Source organism: Pituophis catenifer, unplaced genomic scaffold (genome assembly GCF_029215685.1).
Source record: "Pituophis catenifer annectens isolate HBS135680 unplaced genomic scaffold, rPitCat1.0.hap2 SCAF_1, whole genome shotgun sequence".
Lineage (NCBI taxonomy): Eukaryota > Metazoa > Chordata > Lepidosauria > Squamata > Colubridae > Pituophis > Pituophis catenifer.
In genome coordinates this window covers 238,678,198-238,695,131 of record NW_027256881.1, presented here as the reverse complement: position 1 = coordinate 238,695,131, position 16,934 = coordinate 238,678,198, and the positions used below count along the sequence as shown (strand labels likewise).

General features: G+C 39.4%; 1 protein-coding gene across 1 annotated transcript in view; it reads left to right on the top strand.

Annotated features, from left to right (window-relative positions):
• The window catches only part of SYT7 (synaptotagmin 7), a 106,747-nt gene that overhangs the window by 73,328 nt on the left and 16,485 nt on the right, over positions 1-16,934 (top strand). Inside the window, exon 8 of the mRNA XM_070934901.1 lies at positions 15,165-15,435. Coding sequence (XP_070791002.1) covers positions 15,165-15,435 — 271 coding nt within the window. The remainder of the gene's footprint in view (positions 1-15,164; positions 15,436-16,934) is intronic.

The following is a 16,934-nucleotide window of genomic DNA, read 5'->3' as shown; positions in this document are numbered from 1 at the left end:
AGGACTTTAGGCAAATGTTTGGAAGGCAAGGCCATTAGTGATTACTGGGATTCCTATATACCATCTCCTGAGTCAGAGGTAATAATACCCTGGAGACTATCAACGATTGGTTTTTCAATTTCCTGGAGACGTCTCTTTGGATATTATAGAAAACAAGATAGTTTACTCTGGTTATTTATTTATTTTTAATTCTAGAAGCTTTCTTTTTGGAGAGGCTGACATTCTATTTATGATCAAATCAGAAAATGACATTAATCTATATTTTCTTCATTATAGGAAGATGCAAATACTTTAAAATTGACACATTTATAGTATAACAACTATATTACTTATATGTTGATTGACATGTCATTTCCTTAATTATACCATTCCTGAAACATGAATCAATGGGTACGTAGGTGTCAATTGCACACGGGGGAGGGGGGAAAGACATACAAATGGAACAGATCAAACCATGAATTATAATGTGATCTTTTTTTAAAATTTAAAACATAGAATATCAGAGTTGGAAGAGACCTTGGAGGTCTTCTAGTCCAACCCCCTGTTCAAGCATTCAGACAAATGGCTGTCCAGTCTCTTCTTAAAAACCATCATTTAAAAGTGATGGAAGACCCACAACTTCCGAAGGCAAGCTATTCCACTGATTGATTGCTCTCACTGTCAAGAATTTTCTCCTTAGTTCTAGATTGCTTCTGTTCTTGATTAGTTCCCATCCATTGCTTCTTGTCTTGCCTTCTGGTGCTTTGGAAAATAATTTGACCACATCTTCTTTGTGGCAGCCCCTCAAATACTGAAACACTGCTGTCATGTCACTTCTAGTCTAGAGGTTTCACTAGACTAGACATATCCAATTTCTGCAACCATTCTTCATATGCTTTAGCCTTCAGCCCTCTAATCATCTTTGTTGCTCTTCTCTGCACTCTTTCTAGAGTCTCACATCTTTTTTATATCGTGGTGACCAAAACTGGATGTAGTAATCCAAGTGTGGTCTTAACAAGCCCTTATAAAGTGGTACTAGAACATCATTGCATTGGCTTTATTGGCGGCTGCAGCATGCTGCTGGCCCATATTTAAGTGATTGTCCACTAGGACAGTGGTCCCAAGTTTTCCAGCATGGTGGTCCAGCACAAGGGGGGGGAGGACATGATTTTGTGTCAGTGGCAGGCATGCACATGTGCATAGCTCCATCTGGCACATATGTCCGCCACTCACACGAGTGGAGCTTTGCACATGGTCACACTCATCCGCCACTTGTCGTATCTAGATCCGTTCCAGTCGGGCTTCAGGCCTGGGTACAGCACGGAAACGGCATTGGTCGCGTTGGTTGATGATCTCTGGAGGGCTCGGGACAGGGGTTGTTCCTCTGTCCTGGTCCTATTAGACCTCTCAGCGGCTTTTGATACCATCGACCATGGTATCATGCTGCACCGGCTAGAGGAGTTAGGGGTGGGGGGCACTGTCCTACGGTGGTTCTCCTCCTTTCTCTCTGACCGGTCGCAGTCTGTGTTGACAGGGGGGCAGAGGTCGACCCCGAGGCCCCTTGTATGTGGGGTGCCACAAGGGTCGGTCCTCTCGCCCCTTCTGTTCAACATTTATGTGAAGCCGCTGGGTGAGATCATCCGTGGTTTCGGGGTGAAGTACCACCAGTACGCTGACGATACTCAGCTGTACATCTCCACCCCGGACCACCCCAATGATGCCCTTGAAGTGATGTCCCGGTGCCTGGAGGCCGTGCGGATCTGGATGGGGAGGAACAGGCTCAGGCTCAACCCATCCAAGACCGAGTGGCTGTGGTTTCCGACATCCCGATATAGTCAGTTGGCGCCATCACTGACTATTGGGGGCGAGTCATTGCCCCCCACGGAGAGGGCTCGCAACTTGGGTGTCCTCCTGGACTCACGGCTGTCTTTAGAAGAGCATATGACGGCCGTGGCCAGGGGGACTTTTTATCAGGTCCGCCTGATTCGCCAGTTGCGTCCCTTTCTGGATTGGGACTCGTTAAATACGGTCACTCATGCTCTTGTTACTTCCCGCTTGGACTACTGCAATGCTCTCTACATGGGGCTCCCCTTGAGGAGCACCCGGAGGCTCCAGCTGGTCCAGAATGCGGCCGCGCGGGTGGTTATGGGAGCGACGTGGCGCTCCCATGTGACCCCCCTCCTGCGCGAGCTGCACTGGCTCCCGGTGGTCTTCCGGGTGCGCTTCAAGGTTTTGGTTACCACCTTTAGAGCGCTCCATGGCATCGGACCGGGGTATCTACGAGACCGCCTTCTGCTACCAATAGCCTCTCACCGACCAGTACGCTCCCATAGAGAGGGGCTCCTCAGGGTGCCGTCGGCCAAACAGTGTCGACTGGCGGCCCCCAGGGGGAGAGCCTTCTCTGTGGGGGCACCTACCATCTGGAACAAGCTCCCCCCAGAGATACGGAAGATCCCGGACCTGCGCAAGTTTCGCCGTGCTCTCAAAACTTTTCTATTTCAGCAAGCTGGCCTGGCCTAACTCCCCTCTTTTAAATTCTTAAATTTTAAATTTTTGAATTCGTGATTTTATAAATTGGGTGTTTTAATCTGTGTTTCGGCCGAAATATTTAATAATTTTAAGGGATTTTTAATATTTGTATTGTCTGTATTTTATCTTGGCTGTTCACCGCCCTGAGTCCTTCGGGAGTAGGGTGGTATAGAAATTTGATTAATAAATAAATAAATAAATAAACTTGTGCAGCCTGGTTCTGAACAGGCAGCGGCTCGGTAGTGGGCTGTGGCCAGGGGGTTGAGGACCCTTACACTAGGACACAGAGCATAGAATATTTATTTATATAACATATTTAGACAACAGCCATCTCCATCATAAAGCAATTCTAAATGGTGAGAATGTTACACATATGATCTGGGATTGGAAATGAGACCTTACCTGATATAGCGAATTTCTAATATAAAGCTGATCTACAGTTTCAGAATGATCACATGCCAATTATTTTGTGAATGATCTCACCAATGGTTAAACAAAGTGAAATTGGTTGGCTGGTGATATACATCCATTTGTGAAACAGCTTTGAGAATCAAGTGAATCCACAAGAGTTACAAATGCAATGGAGGTCAATTACACAAAGTCATAGACTGTGACTATCTTTTTATTGCTTCTATTGCTTTTCCTCAATTAGAATTGAGAAGTTGTGGAAAATTTCTCTCGTGAGAGTTACCAGCTGACACCTCCGACAGTTTTTAATCAGGCTGAAGAAATAGCTACATTTCCCTCACATAAAACATAGGCAATGCATAGCATGTGCTCCCCTCTTGCGGTGGAATTGAGAAGAGCAGCCGTGGAAGAGAGGTAACCTTAGAGGGGAGAAGTGAAAAGTGACTTAGTGACATTGGATTAAATATTTGTATTCTGAAGAATTGTATCATAACACGGAGAGCAACGTGGTCGGTGATGGTGATCTCTATTCATTTCAAACCAGAAAGGTCCTTGGTGATCTCTGAGCTTGGTTGGTTTCTTGCAGGTGTTTCAATACCCAAACTAGGTAACATCATCAGTGCAAAGCATCATAATGTTAAACCTTTAAGAAAAAGATTTAAAGCACTTTTGAAAAGTAACAGTAACAGAGTTGGAAGGGACCTTGGGGGTCATCTAGTCCAACCCCCTGCTTACGCAGGAGACCTGTAGTAGGGATTTGAACCGCCAAACTGCCGACCTTTCTGATCAACAAGCTCAGTGTCTTAGCCACTGAGCCACCTAGTGATCACATCAGAATGAAGGTTTAGCCATTACTTTGTGAAACTGCACAAGAACTATAATGTATAGTATGAGTTGAAAAACCTTCTAAAGGCCCCTTTTAGAGAGGCGAAATATAAATTATTGAGAAAGAAGATTTGGAGAAATAACTCTTTTTTTTATTATGTTTTGTTGTTTTAAAATCTATTTCGCACTACTTCTAACAACATCGGTAAGGACTGAGTACACAAGAACTGAAATTCAATTTTAGAAATGTTTATATTAGGGATCGGTGCACCATAATGCATTTATTAGTGAAAAAGTTATACAACGCAGAGCAAATGGCAGACAAAATTGCATTTATTGAAATAAATGGATAACAGAAATACGTTCACGTTAAAAAACCGCAAAGCTGAAGCTTTTCAAACTACCTTCAGACAAGCAAAATATTGCCATGAAAAAGTATGTAGATCTACCTCATTTTACTGCCATTAGAAACTTACAAGATGCTATTTAATGGTCTCCTATACATTTCAACAGGCTCCCTAAATAGCTTTCTCTTGCATTAGTCGGTTTCTAAGAGCTTTGACATATCTTTTTATAAAGTAGCCTGAGTGAAATATCTTACTCCTAAAGCATCCTCCCACAAGCTGCTGTTCTTGTTAGTAGTTTCCTCTCCTTGTCTTCTGCCTATCTATGTTTCATCTTGAAGCTTTGTATTATTCAGGTCGCTGTAAATAGTAATGTCCATGTTTCTGCTATCAGGAGTATACAAAGGAAATGGAGCAGAATGCAACTGCTGGAGGGTAGAATGTGGCTTGGACTAAATAGCCCTGGCCATTTTCATTTTCAAGTGGATTACAGAAGAGGCATTGTTCTACTAAAGTCAGTCTTCCTCAAGTAGTAAAGAACACTACTCAGAGAGGTGGTAAAACACAAATATTTCTTATTTAGTTTTGCTTGCTTGCATTTGATTCTTCTAAAAATCTATTTTACAAACCAAATGTTCATCTTCTAGAGCTAGGATGCCCTGTGCAAATTCCTATGTACCATGATGTAAATTAAGCAAATTTAATCCTGTTTCCTCCATAGTGAAATGTAGCTTCTTCTGTTCAACCGCCATTATGCCAAAATAGTAGCATTGAAAAGAGACGTTGTATCTTTGATGGCTGGATGGGGCTATGGAAGTACTGTAGGTCACTAATGTGGAAGTAGACTAAGTCAGGAACTTCAAAGAGATGCATTAGCCTGTTCCTTGTTCTGCCTCTCACAATCCATTACTCTTCAAGAGTTTTCTTGCAAGAAACATTCCCATGGACAGTTGACTTTTTTTTTAAGTAAGCTGGATAGATGCCAGAAAAGGGTGGGTAGATTTTAATCAAGTCTATATTAAGTGGCATTCTTTAAAGGGGAAGTTTCAAATCATGCAGGCTGGTTTTATCAGATAGGACATAGTGTTAGGTTGCAGTGGCAAATATAGCAGGCTTTTAAAGTTTTCAAGCAAGTACAAATAAGCAGATGTTTAGAAGCCCAAGAGCTTGGGGATACATAAAAGCTAAGGGATCCATCTATATCACAACACAGAAATAATTTTAATTAAGTACATAGGATTTATATTTCCAAAACCAGAATTCACAAATGCTTGTCTTTTTATGCACCTTTCCCAGAGGCATGGTACTTTTTATTTATTCAGTAGTTTTAAATAAACAATTATTTTATACATAACTTTCCAAGTGCATTACTGATTGATAAACATAAACATTCCTTGCTGGGAGTGAAGATGCCACTAAATTCCATTTATTGCTGTTCTCCAATGTACAACTGGGACTGAGTGTACTTTGGCAAATCGCAGCATTTTGATATAGAAGAAATCACCAAGGTTATCTGTTACATCCCTATCCAATGGGGCTTACTTCTGCACAGAAACATGTTACAATAAAATTAATGTGTAGTTCTGTAATAAAGAAGTTGCACACCTCCTTTTCATTAGTCCGTGTGGTTTCAGTAAGGTTTACGTGCCTTTTAAAAACTCTTGTTCCTCCAGATTTACAGCCTATTAACGGGGCTGATAAAAAAAAGCTGTGAAGAACAAGGGCCTTTAGGGTAGCTATATTTCTTGCTTTCCAAAGGCTGTTCATTTTTTTTTAAGGATTGTCAGAAGAGCATCCTCTGCCTGAATAGCTATAGACCTGTCTAGTCCAAGTTCAGTTAGTGATCAATAACCGGGTTGCCCATCAGTGGAGATTATCAGGTGAGAGTTCGCCTCACTATGGAGAGACATGGGTCTGTTTTATTAGTAGGTAAATGTTTATCTATGTCTATAAATTGACAAGTCCATGATTTTTGCAAAGTTGCATCCCTTCCTCCTTCCCTCCCTCTTTCTTTCCTTCCTTCCTTCCTCCCTCCCTCCCTCCCTCCCTCCCTCCCTCCCTCCCTCTCTCTCTCTCTCTCTCTCTCTCTCTCTCTCTCTCTCTCTCTCTCTCTTATATAAATATCCTAACCCTACTCCTAGGTTTTCATATCTCCTAAATTCTTCACTCATTTTCTCCCCGAATCACAACATTTCTATACTTTACATTACATTTACATTATATTCATTCCAGCCCAACCTCCTCCTCGCCCCTTGTGTAACTTGTATTACAACATTGCAAATCATGACCTTTTAAAATGCCCTGAATATTTCAGATATAATAAGGTAATGAATAAGGAGATTGTATCTCACTGGGGATCTGAATAATTTTGGGCTGTTTTGCATCTTAGGCCTAAAAACTATGCATCCCCATTTAATTTGAATTGTCCCATTTTGTAAGATGGGTTGCCATATAAATATTATCCATAAATCAATAAAAAAAATTAACTGTCCAGTTGCTCAGACAATCCTACCCATGGTTGTCAATAGTAGTTGTAAAGATTTTACATCCCCAAGAACGATTTGCTAGATGAAAAAAAAGACTGACTTGTTTTCAGCTACTAGGTTATGAGCAGTTAAATAACATAAACTGGGACTCAGTTTAGAGATCTCACTACAGTAACTGCCAAGGAATGTACAAGCTAGTTCATTATTTGAAGCCAAAGCTTCAAAGCTATCACCCAGATTTCAATAAGTATGGGCAGGCTGTGAAAGTAACAACAAAAGAAAAGAAATCTTGAATGCTACATCCCCTCCAATCTAAAGCTGTGTGAGTGCCATCAAATCAACCACAACTATCACAAGGTAAAGTATTTTGAAGTCAAAATCACAGATGCCAGGTTGCAGGAGGAATCAGAGGATGAAGCACAAATAAATCTAGTTGAAAGGTTAAAGCTAGTAACTTCAAGAATCTGAATTTTCAAGTGAAGTGGAAACACTATTTAAGTCTGATTTAAGCCTATTTAAGCTTAAATCATTAAATTAAATTAAATTTTATTAAATTTTTAGCTCAGTGGCTAAGACACTGAGCTTGTTGATCGAAAGGTCGGCAGTTCAGCAGTTTGAATCCCTAGTACTGCGTAATGGGGTGAGCTCCCGTTACTTGTCCCAGCTTCTGCCAACCTAGCAGTTCAAAAGCACATAAAAATGCAAGTAGAAAACATAGGGACCACCTTTGGTGGGAAGGTAACAGCGTTCCGTACACCTTTGGCGTTTAGTCATGCCGGCCACATGACTACGGAGACATCTTCAGACAGAGCTGGCTCTTCGGCTTTGAAACGGAGATGTACACCGCCCCCTAGAATCGGGAACGACTACCACATATGTGCGAGGGGAACCTTTACCTAAGCCTGATCAGGCTAATTAGCCTTCTGTGCTACAAACTATTTATTAGCATCAGTTTTGCTGACTAAGTGAAATAGCACTTCTGCCATGGACAGACAATGTAACAGGTTCTAGTCATCTTCTGTCTCCGATGATTCCATGACAAAGTGTGCCTATGCTGCCATATTATTTTTTTAGAAGGTTACTTGGAAAACATGAGAAGCAGGCTTTCAGGAAGATTTATTTATTTGGTTCTCGCAACACTCCTGAAGCAAGACTATGGCTCAGAGCCAGGACCCCAACCCCATTCCAACTGACAAGCTCCTTGGACAAAACCAAAACCATGGTCAAAAAATCCAAGATAAACTGTTTTTTCATTTCTACTAAGTGGGACATGTCAGAGTTCAACTCTGTCCTGTCAACACCTCATGAGATTTATCTTTAGAGTAAGCACAAAAAAATAACTCAAATAGCCTAGGAGCAAGATTTGGTAAAAATGCATAGCAGAAAAGGTTCACTAAAAGAATAGAAGGGAGAAAAGTTTCTGCAGAATTTTAAAAAAATGCCTAGAATAGCTTCACTTAAAATGGTGGATACTATTTTTCAAAATGAAAGGGATTTCCACATTAGGGGAAGGCATGAAATGTAAGAATCCAACAGAGAGTATTATTGCAACCCTTGGCTGCATTTTATCTATTTATAACTGTATGAGAAAGTCTATAGCAGTAATGGCTACCCTTTTTGCCATCGCGTGTCAAAAGCGGGGGGAGCGCAGGGGGGTCTTGCATGCGTGTGCCCACATCTATAATTCAATGCCCCCCTGTGCCCTGCCCCCCACGCATGTGCACGCGACCCCCCTGTGCTCCCCCTGCTTTTGGCACACAATGGCATGGTGGGCCCAGTAGGCCCGTTTTTCACCCTCCCCAGGCTCCAGACACTTTCTTGGAGCCTGGGGAGGGTGAAAATGGCTTTCCCCCCCCCCAAGAGGCCCTCCGGAGACTGGAAATGGCTCGTTTCCCGACTTCCGGTGGGCCTAGAAGGCCCAAAAATCAGCTGGCCGGCATGCACGTGTGCGCGCTGGAGCTGAGGTAGCGCAACGCTCACATGCCCACAGGTATGGCTCCACATGCCACCTGTGGCACACGTACCATAGGTTTGCCATCATGGGTCTATAGGAACTACATAACTCTTTTACATCCCAAATGATATATAGAAAAAAATAATCTAAATAACTGCTATGGTCTCATATCTTCCCAGTATGTATATTGTGTTCTGCTACTTATTTGTGTAAGGGTTTGTCTATGTCTCCATCCCAGAAACAATGTGGCAACTCATGAAGCACTAATGGGGGGAAATGCTAACATTGATAATGATTTCATGAGTCACCAGCTATTTAATTATGTCCCTAGAGAATTTTTGTCAAGGACATGACTTAATTCCTCTAGGTCCAATGTTTCTGAATAGCTGCCATTGTGTTTCATATGAAGTGGTTCAAAACCTGTATGTCACTCCAGAATCTACAGTAGGAAGCACTTTTGAGATAATTCAGTTGAAGACATCCAACCCAAGAGAGTGTTTTAGTTACATCCATATATATTGTAGAAATAGGTGTGAATGAGCTATCAGAGAAGCCTTATTATAGCTGCCCCATATTAAAAAGTTATTACACCTTTAAGCTTATTATTACATTTGATTGAGGGTAAACCCTAAACAAGGCTCCATACCTGTGAGTTTACCATGTACATCATGTGTAGAGAACCTCTAGCCAATATATTGTATGTAATCCAGCCCTAGATGTTTCTGAATTCAAATCAAACTATTAATGATGTATCTACCAACATTTGTTGTACAAATTCTTTATAATTCAATAAGGAAATCTTGAAATAACAATTACTCAATACCTTTATTAGTTTCTGAAATACAGTTCAAAATAATTATACTATAGTCTGATAAATAACAAACATCAATACAATATTACATTCTTGAATTTGATGATAGAAAGTCAATGTTATTTTAAAAAATAATCAAGCCTAAAAAAATTCTGGTGCCACTTGAATAAAATTTGTGTTCTCTTTGAGTTAGATATCTCAAATGCCAAAGGTCTACTAAAATCTTACATATAGATCTTAATTGTTCCCCTACTAATGACTGAGGGTTTTTTTGTATATCTATTTCTATCTAGCTCAGGATCCAATATTTCATTAAACATTTCCTCCTGTTATCACTTTATCATAATTGCACCCATTGAAGTGTCAAAAACCTTGATAAAAAGTGAAAGGAGAGTCTAAATTAGTTATATAACAATATTATATAACAATATTACAGTTGTTGCTATTTTAGCACATGAAATTAAATAACACCATTTATATCAGTAATATGTTGTATATCACTTGAAAATCCTGTTCAAACCAAAATAGTCACATCTTTCTGCCATCGAAGTATCTGTGAAATAAACTTGTCCCAACTAATCCTTCATTAATAGAGAGATACTGTTTCATTAGATGAGTCTTCTGTAAATAAGCAATACCTATACTTAATTATTGTAAATATGCTAAAATTACATTTTTTTTATCATAGATTCCTATAGCTCATAATGTAAAATACTAAGTTCATCCATTAATTTTATTTTTGGCCCACTTATTAATATTTTCCCAAAACCAAATTATTTTATAACCTGTGCCATTTAACAAATCTCTAATAATGAACTTTATTTAAATATTTATCATATTTTCTAATATTGCTTACAGACATAGAATCATGGGAACTCAAATTGATATTCATATAGCCTTGTTTTATACATATGGAGAATCTTTACTTAAAGAAAAAAATGTGATGATGTGTAAAAAAACAGAATTGCTAAAAAGTAACATTCTTATAAAAAATGGAAAGAACCCTAAACAAACAAACAAACAAACAAACAAACAAATAAATAAATAAATAAATAAATAGAAAGAAAGAAAGAAATGCATGACTTCTTAGTGAGATAGCACTATAGTTCATCTCTCTTATTACAAATAAATATACAGAACAGTTTGCAAACCAATCATTTAAACTCAGATACTAAGTATGAAGATAAAGATTAAAATTGGCAATACGCCCAGACTCATTATCATCAAATTAATAAGAGGACAGGGGAAAAAAAACTTTAAAAGTTCTCAAATGAGGATACCCCCCCTCCCCATTGCTCCTTGGGCAAACTCACACTTCTCTATTAGCAATTGCTATAAAATGAAACACAATAAGACTTATCCATCAGCAGATTTCAGTTATAAGATAAAAGCCTTCGCATTCAGTGTTACCAAATCTGTGAATCTGATCTTGATTATTAATGCAGAATGTAGCGGAAAAGCTCATGAAATATTATAGTTGTGGCACTCTAGTGAGACTTTGAGCTTTTATAAAAAACCTTCTTTTCCCTGAAAATTCCTTAGTAAAATCAGGATTGATTGATACGTTACTGACTTTTAAGCCATTAGCTGCTCCTGCTTCTCTTGTCTGATGGTTTCCTAGGCAGCATCTCTCCCCTCTTTCCTCAGGGTCATCCATGTATTCCATTGAATGTATATATACCAAAAGATATAAACCAGTTAGCAATGTGTAAGATAAATAAAACATACAGAGAGGTTTTTTCAGCTATCAATAAATGGGAGTCATTAAACCTTACTCTTTGAGGAAAGGTGAATGCTCTCAGATTATTCCCAGATTAATCAATGTCCAAGTGTATAAGCAGGCTTGTGCTGTTTGAATCAGGTATCCATGATTTGAAATCAAATCCCTTTGCAAAATTGAATCAAATGATCACCTCCATCATTTCTGTCTCCAAGTTCAAAAATGCCAGTGATGCCTGTTTCTGCTTTGCTGACAACTTTTGGACTGAAATCACCCAGTATGTAAACAATGATTTTTGGGGATACTTTTCCTTATTTTCAATACTAGCATAGAAATTCTCTATTTCAAGTTCCATTGCATCTATTACTGGGGCCTAGACTTGGACAATTGTGATTTTGAGGTGCTTGACATAACTTGAATGGTTATTATTCAAATATTTATTGTCAAGAAGCTTTCCATTATTTGGACAAGTTTCTTCCTTGTGATAAATGCCATTTCGTTCATTGTCCTGGTATAATGTCCCAAGTAATAGAGCGCGAATTCATCAGACTGGGAATAGAATAGAATAGAATAGAATAGAATAGAATAGAATAGAATAGAATAGAATAGAATAGAATAGAATAGAATAGAATAGAATAGAATAGAATAGAATGGCAGAGTTGGAAGGCATCTTCGAGATCTTCTATTCCAACCCCCTGCCCAGGCAGGAAACCCTAAACAACTTCAGACAAATGGTTGTCCAACATCTTAAAAATTTCCAGTGTTGGAGTATACACAACTTCTGCAGGCAAGTTGTTCCACTTATTAATTGTTCTAACTGTCAGGAAATTTCTCCTTAGTTCTAAGTTGCTTCTCTCCTTGATTAGTTTCCATCCATTGCTTCTTGTTCTACCCTCAGGTGCTTTGAAGAATAGTTTGACTCCTTCTTTGTGACAACCCCTGAGATACTGGAACACTGCTATCATGTCTCCCCTAGTCCTTCTCTTCATTAAACTAGACATACCCAGTTCCTGCAACCGTTTTTCATGTTTTAGCCTCCAGTCCCCTAATCATTCTTTGTTGCTCTTCTCTGCACTCTTTCTAGAGTCTCCACATCTTTTTTACATCGTGGCAACCAAAACTGAATGCAATATTCCAAGTGTGGCCTTACCAAGGCATTATAAAGTGGTATTAACACTACATTGTCTATTCAGTGTAGCTCAGTGATGCCAAGAAGGTTGATTTTCAACCTGGCTATCTCCTGTTTGATTATGTCCAATTTACCCTGCCTTATTCCTTGGACATTCCGTGTTGCTTTCTGGAGTGTCTTGGTGCTGCAGAGTCCCTTGTTTTCATCAGGGGCTGCATCAGGATTCCTGCTAGATTTGGTCGAGGCACATCATTAATGCCTTGATCACTTACTGTGGGCCCTTGCTCTTTCCCAATATTTGTTGGGTACCTTCTGCCCTAAGGATTCTACCATATCTGATTCATTTGAGAGCTTTTCCATAAAATTTTCTTTGCAAAGTTTTTTGCAAATTAAGTTGCAGGCCTTTCTCAACCCTGTCCATTTATCCAGGCTTTGGGACCAGCATGCAAGGGTATGGCTTTAAAAAATAAATGTCCTTATTTGGCAGGGGAAGCTGCTGTTACAATCCAGTGACTTTTAAAATGAGTATTTTATCTGCTCCCACTTAAGTATCTATTTATGTATGTAATGATAAATAACTCCAGGAAAAAAGAAGCACGGACTTCTTTTTTTAACATCCCTTCAAATGTCTTCCCTCTTCCTTTTTTTTTTTTTTTTTACCTTCAGTTCAACATTGATTTTTGGTGACTGCCTGGGCAAATCCCTGTAGTTTTCTTTAAAAGTTGTTTTTGGGAGGGGGGAGTGGTTTGCCTTTGCCTGCTTCCTAAGGCTGAGAGAGGGTGACTAGCCTAAGGTCTCCCAGCTGGCTTCATGTCTAAGGCAGAACTAGCACTCACACTTTCCTAGTTTTTAATTTGATGCCTAAGCCATTAACACCCAACTGGCTGTCTCCCTGTTCCTTCTCTGAAATTAAAAAGAAGAGGGGTGAAGTATTGCTAAACAGTTTCTAGAGTTTTAAAGCCACCTTAATGCTTTCCTTGGCTTCCCAAGAAGGAAGAGGTCATGATGCTAAATTAGAGTATGTGTAATTAAATTAACACATAATTAACTTAACTACTAGTATAAAAAGAGTGAGGATGAATGGAATATAGAAATCAGTATAAGGAAAATGGATTATAGAATGTTTCATGGGTGATACAGAAGTTAGAATACTGAGTGAAAATTGACCATCGTGCTACAGCTGTTGCAAATTAGTCAAGGGCTGTATCCAGTACATCGTCTACTCTTTATTTTGTGGAATCAATTTCAGTAATGCAGTAGCGTAGGATGTTTTATCTGTAGTAATCCTTTGCAAATTACCTTTGTCCATACAATTTGAATCATTCTGTCTTCGACAGATGACAGAAAAGTTCTTCCACAAGACCAAAATGGGAATATTTCCTTAGTGCAGAAAATTACATGAGGCCTGAATGTAATGAAAAAATTAAATACTAATAATGTCTCAATTAACATTAACAATAATGCAGCAAGCATATGAACAGGAATAAGAAATATGGGTTGAGTTGAGCAGAATTGCTAGAGAACTAAAACTCACAGGCCTTTCAAGAACAGAGTCAGCAGCCTTGAAGGTAAGAAGAGATTTGGGTGTCTTAAGATCTGTAATATGAGTAAATAGAGCCAGCAACAATATTCTGGTTGGCAGACAAATATTGTTCCTGTCCCTTTTCATACCTTCCTTTAATTTTTCCCTTTTTTTAATTAAAGTTGTAGTTTAAGGGATGCCAGCTGAGGGTGTACATCTTAATTTTTCTATTATTTTCAATTTTTTAAATAGAGGGTACCATCTGCAAGAAAATAGTACTTACTGCAAACTAACTGTTTTTAGAATCAGAGCAGCTGAAGCAAACGCCATTGTATCTCTGATAGTATCATGATTCAAGTGAATTTGAATATGAAATGCATACGTTCAGAATATTTCCTCTGAACAGGGTTCATCAGTGGGTTTATGTATTTTATTTATTGATATTTTAACCATAGGGAATGTAAAAGCAGTTGCCAAGCATGGAATCTCAACAGGTAGGGAAAAGATAATCTTAGCTCTTCGAGTCACTGAAACTAATGCACAAATGGGCAGCTAAAGTCCAAGTTCTAAAAATATTTGTCTGCACCAGTGAATAATAAGCAGGAGAAATAGCACCACCATCTGTTTGTGTGTTATGAGAGAGAGCTATGCTACACATTCCTTTTTTGGCAATTCATGCACCATGGGAAATTGAAGGAAAAAAATTCTATAGAAGCTCTCGCAAATAAATAAAATCAAACTGAAAGTGCTGCAGATAAACAGAAAGCCCTTCCTGTTCTTGATCCAGCCTCTGGAGCTTACAGTGAAGTCATGAATGATATGGGAGGTGAAAAGTGAGACATTTCACAAGGAGGCTGGAACAGGAGCTGCTGACAGTGGGACAAACTCTTTCTGAGCTTTTCAACTTCACACCCTACTAATGAGTACCCACGTTACAGTGTTCTTAATAGAATTTTTCCTGTCCCCGAGGCTCACTCCCAGTTAAGTCAGTGATTAAATAGAGCTCATGTTAACAGTATCTCCTTTCTGTTTTTATTTCCCAACGCTCTTTCCCTTTCAACACTGCTTATACTTGGAGGGAGGGGTTTTTTTTTAGTGTTGTTTCTCACCTAAGGACATCAGACAGCTTGGAAATGTCTCAGACTCTCAGAATCAAAGAGCTTCTCTTTTCAGAATAATTGACTAAGAGAAAGCTAGGAGGAAGCTGACTGTAAAAGAAAATGTTCTCTTGGAGTAATAAAATATAAAGCATAACATTATCATTACCTTATTAAAGGTAATAAGCCATGAGAAATATGCTCTTATCAATTGCTCCTGTTTAACCTAGCTCTTCTCTATTAGCTAGTAGAGCAAATACCTTTGAGGGTTCTTGTGTTAAAACATAATTGGATACAGAAGATAAACATCGCCTACTAGACCCTCACAGCTATGTCTTTCTGTTTTCTCTTGCACTATAGCTTTCCCCTGGATCTGAGGATGATGAGGGACATGACAGCTCCAGCCGAGAGAATCTGGGCCGCATCCAATTTAGTGTTGGCTATAATTTCCAGGAATCTACTCTCACTGTCAAAATATTGAAAGCTCAGGAGCTGCCAGCCAAGGATTTCAGTGGCACAAGTGACCCTTTTGTCAAAATCTATCTCCTGCCAGATAAAAAGCATAAACTGGAGACCAAGGTGAAAAGGAAGAACTTAAATCCACATTGGAATGAGACCTTTCTTTTTGAAGGTAGGTAAGAAGGTCTAAGTTCTGGATTCTAATTACTGAAGTCAAGGTTTTGCTGAATAAATCATAGTTCGGTTTTCAACCTGTCAAGTATATGGTAGTGGTCTTCATTTCCTGAACTTAAAGACTAGCAACATAGTTGAAAGAAAACTGCTGACAGGAAGAAAACCTGTCTATGAATAGAAATAGACAGTGTGTCAGAAGAGGACTGATTAATTGTGGTAATCCTTTTGTCCTAGAAAGAATGTTTCAAGGTTGAACATTTGGGGAGCCACTCTTGTCCAAATGGGACAGAAAGAAAGAGTGAATGATGTTCATCACCCTTCTTCGGGGGGTTTTTTTTTCATCAGACTAGTGTAAATATTTCTGAAGAACACAAACATGATAGCAATAGCTCTTACACTTATATACCACTTCACAGTCCTCTCTAAGCAGTTTACAGAGTCGGAGTATTGCCCACAAAAATCTGGGTCCTCATTTTATCAACCTTGGAAGGATGGAACGCTGAGTCAACCTTGAGCTGGTGAGATCTGAACTGCTGAACTGCTGGCAAATGTAAAACTGCCGAACTGCTGGCAACTGTCAGTCAGCAGAAATAGCCTGCAATATTGCATTCTAACCACATCACCATGGCTCTTATGATTGAAGGCTTTAGAGCAGGGGTGTCAAATCGCATTGTCACAGTGGCATCACGTGACATATCGGGACTTTTCTCCCCTTTGCTAAACTGGGTATGGGCGTGGCCAGTGCATGATTCATCCGGCCTGAGGGCCATGAGTTTGACAGCCCTGCTTTAGAGTGTACACAACCAATGTTTCTCCTAATGACCACCTCCTTATATCTTCACTAATATTAGAGTTCTAGCATGGGAGAGGTGAAACCATAAATATGTTCACTGAAGAAAAGAAAAACAGAAGCACTGCCATGGTGGATCAGACCACTGGCCCATCTTTTCCAGTAGTCCATTCTCACAGTAATCAACCAATCGCACAAGGAAGCCCACTAGTCTCCCAGCAGAAGGTCTTTAGAGACAGTCACATTACCATCAAAACCTAACAGCCATTGATTCCATGACTTCCCTGAAGTGGTCCAACCCTTTGTTGAAGACAGCCAAGCTGGTAACCAGCACTCACATCTCTTAGTAACAAATTCCAAAACTGCATTGCTAGTCCCAATTTCCATTTCAGGAGAGAGAGAGTGTTGTCTGCCAGTCACAAAAACATTATAGCAGTTAGTGTAAAGAGGAACTGTAATGCTGCCAAACTCTCATTCCCTTGTTGTTATTAAAAGCCTATGACTACCATTGATGATGAAAAAATAGCATGCAAGCAATTTTGCAATCAGGTGCTTTTTCCAGTAACATTATAACTATGGCTGTATGTTGCTGTAGTGGAGGAAAAGAAATGGTAAATCTAAACAATGCCTACAAGTTGGCACCAAGACAAAATACTGAAGATTTTTGGTGAGCAGATGACTGGGTAGAAGAGATGGTTTTGGAGCAC